At 42.8% G+C, this 6000-nt stretch overlaps 1 protein-coding gene across 1 annotated transcript; it reads left to right on the top strand.

Annotated features, from left to right (window-relative positions):
- The first annotated feature begins 1048 nt into the window (after positions 1-1048).
- On the top strand, positions 1049-5627 carry LOC145806992 (uncharacterized). Its single transcript, XM_082904881.1, has 3 exons — positions 1049-1190; positions 4088-4746; positions 4823-5627. The coding sequence occupies exons 1-3, from the start codon at positions 1049-1051 to the stop codon at positions 5546-5548; spliced, it is 1527 nt and encodes a 508-aa protein (XP_082761007.1). The 3' UTR covers positions 5549-5627.
- The last annotated feature ends 373 nt before the right edge of the window (positions 5628-6000 follow it).

Raw genomic sequence — 6000 nt, 5'->3', positions numbered from 1 at the left:
TTAAATATCTTTTTTTTTTTTAATGCCTTCTTTTTTTCCTTTTTTATATTATATTAAAGTTTAATATTTTGATAATAATCATATGTGTTAGACTTTTCAAGGAATTAAATGTCTTTTTTTTTAATTATATTATATTAAAGTTTAATATTTTGATAATAATCATATGTGTTGGACTTTTCAAGAATTTTTTTTTATGTTTGTTCTTAATGCATTAAAGTGTTATTGTGAGGGATAATAATCATATGTATTGGGACTTTTCAAGAAATTTATATGTGTTGGATTTCAAAGAATTTTTTTTATGTTTGTTTTTAATACATTAAAGTGTTATTACGAGGGTAGGACTTGAGAGTTGGGAGAAGTTAATAAATGCTAAGGTTTTTTTTTTTAAAATCAAAAAATCAGAAAAATTAAATTGGGAGATTGGAGCTCCCACAAGGCTTGGGGTTAAAAATTTCATTTTGCTTAATATATAGTATAGATAGATAGATATATAGATATAGATTTAATCTTTTTGATTATTTCAAATTTATAAAAAAAAAAAAATTGTTTATTTTAATAAGATTGTTCTAGTCACGAGAGCCTCGTACATTGAATCACATTCAAACTTTGAAATAGCGAGAGTCTCGTACATTGAATTATCTCTGTAGTTTTTTATAAAACTGAGAAGAATTGAATTGATTTGAAATAAAAAAATATATTTTTTAATGAATAATGTAATTCAAAGAGGTTGGAAAATATTTTGATGCTGGGAAGGAAATTTCGAGAGACGACATTTCTAGAGCATATCTTTAGTTGCCAATAAATACCAAGGAATTGTAAGTAAGAGGAGCAAGGATCTTCTAGAGTGATTTTTTCTTAAAGTTTCTTAGAGTGCTATATTGTGTAGTTGAGATTTACTGGTAAGTCACATCAATTTTTCTGATGTGACTTGCCAATAAATCTCAACCACACACTATAACACTCTAGAAAATTTTAGAGAAATTTCACTCTAGAGGATTCTTGGTGAAGTAAGAGGACTAAGACTCATAATCAGTAATGTTGTTGAACAATGGCAATGGCAGTATCTATAATGCCTTGTGCTGCTTGCAAGTTTCTTCGAAGAAGATGCACAAACAGCTGCATTCTCTTGCCCTACTTTCCACCTTCTGAACCAGAGAAGTTCGTGGCTGTTCACAAGGTCTTCGGTGCCAGTAATGTGTGCAAAATGTTACAAGTAATGAAATCTAAACTTCTGTTTGATACTGTTTTTTTCGCTTTATCCGGTTTTGTTTTTGCTTCTTGTGTTTTCGTATACAAAAATAATGAGTTAGAAAATACCCCATTGTTTCATATCGCTTTCGTTTTAATAGTTTTTGAAAATTTAACTTTTAGGTGTTTCCAACTGAACTCGGAGGTCATGAGTTAGACTCTTAACATATATGAAGTAGCTACTGTACGGGGAGGAAATAATTCTCCTCGTATAATCCTGTTGACCAAGTCCACGCTCCTCCGTACGACGTCGCTTTGTCACCTGAAAACACAAACGTGAGCTAGCCGGCGGGTGTGTGCCGGAAACCTCTCCGATGCCTAAGTCAGAAAACTTGACAAATAGACAAAGCTCTAAGTTCTCAGAAAGATTATGTTCAATTACCTCCTCCAAGGTGTTGCTTGTGAGCTTTTATAAGTTTCGTATGGCACAATCCTAGTAGGACTTGTACTTCTCCATGCAGAGTCCTCCTAGGATTCATTCTCCTAAGGATAATGCTTATCCTTTTGCACCCTCCCCCACTGCTTAAACCAAGTGGGATGGTTTTTTATATGACCGAACTTCCACATGACCGAAGTAAAATTGGCTATACCGAGCCACAGAGGGCCGAACTATACTTAGCTCGGTCTGCTCCTCCAATTGATTACTTCGGCTGCCCTGTTTGACCTTGATGTGCTTAGTTCAAACTTCCAAGTAGCAAGTTCTGACCGTCCCAACCGCTGTATGTCACGACCGGACTAATTCTGAAACCGGTCTTCCCAGAACATACTGCGGCCGGACTAACTCTGAGACCGGCCTAACTCCGAGTTGTCTCCGGACCGGAGTGGCTTTACTCTTCCTTGGACCGGAGTAATCTCACCTCCTCGGGCCGAAGTAACTTTGTCTCCTTAAGGCCGGAGTAACCTTGCCCCTAGGCCGAAGTAGCCATTACGGCCTTTTTACTTAGTCCTTCGCGTTTTGGGCCTCGAAGCCAAACTCGGAGCTCGGCCCAATTTTTCCCAAAAATTACCCTCTCAATTGCCCCTTAATTCCATCTGTGCAACAAGATTGGGATTACCAGTCTACTGGCCGAGCTAGAGTTTCATTAGGCTTTTTCAGCCGATCTAAGAACCCTTTAGCCTCTCTAGCCGATCCAACTTTACCTCGGATATCACTATGTCCGGTCAAAAACGTCTCTTCAATCACAGCGACTGTAACGCTTCTCATTCCAATGACACGTGGCAGGCTCTGATTGGTTAAGGACGGCTGTCACGCCGTCTTCGTGCTTTGTGATCTTGAAACGGTTCCCGCCCAAATTTTGGGCTTTCTAACAAAAGTAATTCCTGAGGCTAGGGTCTCTACACTTTTGCTATTCCTTCGTCTTCTCTCTCTGTTCTCTTGCTGCTCGAGTTCTGAGCTTACTGTGTTCGTGCTTCTGTTGCTGCTACTGCTCCATCTTCAGCTTCTTCTTCTTCAATCTGGTAAGCAGGTCTACCCTTCTCGCTTTTGTTACTTGTTTTTCCATCTGTTTTTGCTTTGTATGCTTTTTGCAAACATTTTTCTTCATTTGTCTGCTTTGCTCTTCGTACTTTGATGAAGAAACCATAGAACCCAAGAGTATATGTCATATACCCTAGAGAAAACTCGATTTCGATCCAGAATCACATCCCAACCGAGCCAGGATACTGTTTGTGTTGTGTATGTAGATAGATTTCAGAGAACAACCGAACTAGGACTCAAATGAATAGCAGTAGTTTCTTCTCAACCACTCTAGCCAAGATAAACTCACCGGAAAAACGTGCACGTACCGAACTAGGTACTCCGGTCAATAACCGAGCTAAGGCTTTCGGGGCCCAGCCGGCTTTCTTAGTTCTTAAACCGAACTCAGAAAGCCGCCCCTAGGGGCTTCGACCGAAGTAACTTTCCTCAAACTGCAACCGATTTAGGCCTTGGGACTAAACCAGCTTTCTGAGTTTTTTAGACCGAACTCAGAAAGCTGCCCTTAGACGTTAAAACCGGTCTAACCTGCTCAAAACCGAGTTAACAAACCTTCTGATGAGCCGAGGTAGAACCAGCCCACTGAGCCGAAGTAGGATTTGTATATCTTGCTTATAATTTGTAGCGCGGTCCCACGATCTGTGCTTAACCCCTTTGTTTTCTACCTTGCAGACTTAGGTTGCCCAGGCACTCCTATGTGTGCTCAACCGGGCTACTGAGCCAAATTTTCGTACCGAAATAATTTATTCGTAACTTATTCAACAAATGGGTAAGTATAGATATTTAGTCGAAACCCCTGGTGGTATGGCCGAATTCAGGCAGGACTACCAGATTCCTGATGATGTCCAACTGGAGTTGGCCAAGAAAGATGCTACTCCCTGGGACAATGAAGGCTCCGTCCCCTTTACCCTTCAGTCAATAATTGAAACCGGGCTACGGTTTCCTGTCCAACCGCTCATCTGCGAATTTCTTAGACAGACTAGGTTATGTCCTACCCAACTGTCCACCAATACATACCGTATTATAATGGGAATAGACGCATTAAACCACCAAACCGGACTAGATCTCGGTCTAGCCGAAATATTCCATCAGTATTCCATCGGCTCAAAGAATGCTGGGTGGGTCTACTACCTCAGAATTCGCCGCCGCCGAGAGAAGATAATTAAGCACACTCCGGACAAAGATCTTAACGATGATGATTTCCTTTGGGTCTCTGGGAATTTTGAGGATTTTCAAGCTCAAATTCCTGGCCGACCTATAAATTGGAAAATGGGAGAACCTGGTAATTTTGCTTCGGTCTTCTGTCTTGTTTGTTATTTCGGTTGTTTAGTTTATTAGCCGAACTAACACTTCTCTTTATTGCAGATTTCGCCCATCTCCGTTCCCTGTACAGTTATCCCAACCTTGGGGTTCTGCGAGCCGCACTACGGGTTAAAGAAAGAAGTTGGTCAAAACTTCTAAATTTTCAGCCGACCTACCGGTATAGCGGTCGCCGCAAAGCAAAGGTAACTGATTTTCTTCTCGAGGAAGCACCGGAGCCGGACCCAACTCTGCCCGAGATAAGACTTGTCCCTCTAACAGCAGAAGAAGAGATGGCGAAAAGGAGCAGAGTTAGGGCCCTTCTTACCGAAACGGCTAGGCCCGAAGTAACGCCTCCCAGTCAATCGCAGCCTGCCGTTGTCGCCCTCCCTTCCCAACAGCCATCCTCTTCCCGCCGGACCAAACGTCCCCGGACTGCCGAACCCGAACGAGTTTTGGTTGATGAAGACCCTGTCATTCAGCCGAGCTTACCACCAAGCCCTCGACCGGAGTCTTCCGACCGGACCATCAATTGCTGGGCACCGAAGCTATCTTTCAACGACCGAGACATTCTGGAAACAGACTCGGTTGTTGCTGAGAAGGACCACCTGTTGGCCATCAATTTGGCCAAGAGTGTGTGTCTGCCTAAAGATATGGAACATCACCACAAACAGTTAACCACCGAGCTGAAGTCCATCCGGTCAGCCACGAAATCAATGATTCTGGTAAGTAACTTCGGTCGTATTTCTGTTTTTCTACTTTTCTTTTTCTTCGGCTAAATTGAAGTTGTTGCTTTGTCAGGCTATCCAGAAAAATCAAATCACCCATAGGAAGGTGCTGGAGCTGAGGAAAGTGACAAGGCAAGCTGCGGCAGAGGCAGAGGCGAAATCGGCCGAACTAGAGGAGGCCAGAAAGGAAATGGCCGAACTCCGAGGTGAGGTCGGTCGTCTGACCGGAATGGTTAGTTCGGCCGAGGCCGAAAAGCAAAAGACTGCCATTGTGCTGAAGGACAAGTACTTGCGCGAGTTGCTAAAACTTGAAAGAAAGAAGGATGCCGAAATAAAAGAGAAGGTGAAGGAAGCCGACAAACAAGGCTTCAAGAGGGCAGAGGATGCTTATGCCCAACAATGCAATGCGGCCAAGGATCTGTTCTTTAAGTGCGGCTGGAGGGGAGCCGTTGAGAAGCTCGGTCATGATCCTCAGACCGAGGTTTTCAACCCTCCAGCCTACTTTATACCGAACTCCCTGATGGATTATGCCACGGCCATGCAACAGCAGTTCCTTGAGGGCTCAGATGATGAAGATTCTGATGAAGACTCTGCCTCTGAGGATACTTCGGTTGTGAATGCAGATCAGGTAGTTCGGTCGGAGCCCGTGGTGGAAGATCTAACTCTTGATCAACCAATTGAAGCCGTGGCTCCAGCCGAACCCGTTCTTCCTTCTGAAAGTGTTGTAGCGCCCGAAACCGGTCTTCGGGTTGACGCCGATGCTGCCTTTGACGCCGAAATAGATGAACTCTTCTCTTAATTTTGTAATCTTTTCTTTGTAACCGAACTAAGCAGCCTTGTAATGACTTCTTTTTTGAATGAAAATTTGACTTCTCTTATTCCGGTTTATTGTGTGTATGCTTGCATTTGTAATGTCTTCTGTTACTCCATGTGTTATTTCGGTTTTTGGTTGGTTAAACTATACTTACCAGCCAACCACTCCTTAGCCGACATAATTGCTTCGGCTGGGGAGTACTAAGTGTTGGTTTAATCCAGCCAACCACTCTTCAGCCTTACACTTACTTCGGCTGAAGAGTAACAAGAGTTGGTTTATTCCAGCCAACCACTCCTTAGTCATGCACTTACTTCGGCTAAGGAGTACAAAGTGTTGGTTTAATCCCGCCAACCACTCTTCAGCCTTACACTTACTTCGGCTGAAGAGTAACAAGAGTTGGTTTATTCCAGCCAACCACTCCTTAGTCATGCACTTAC

Source organism: Camellia sinensis, chromosome 14 (genome assembly GCF_055761805.1).
Source record: "Camellia sinensis isolate YWXY chromosome 14, ASM5576180v1, whole genome shotgun sequence".
NCBI classification, from domain to species: domain Eukaryota; kingdom Viridiplantae; phylum Streptophyta; class Magnoliopsida; order Ericales; family Theaceae; genus Camellia; species Camellia sinensis.
The sequence above is the reverse complement of the archived record's forward strand: the minus strand, read 5'-3'. Positions and strand labels throughout refer to the sequence as shown.

Bases quoted from the DNA above. Each gene is read 5' to 3' on its own strand.
- LOC145806992 (XM_082904881.1), top strand. From the start codon at position 1,049: ATGGCAATGGCAGTATCTATAATGCCTTGTGCTGCTTGCAAGTTTCTT. The intron at 1,191-4,087 runs GTAATGTGTGCA...TCTTTATTGCAG, and splicing joins TCACAAGGTCTTCGGTGCCA to ATTTCGCCCATCTCCGTTCC. The intron at 4,747-4,822 runs GTAAGTAACTTC...TTGCTTTGTCAG, and splicing joins CCACGAAATCAATGATTCTG to GCTATCCAGAAAAATCAAAT.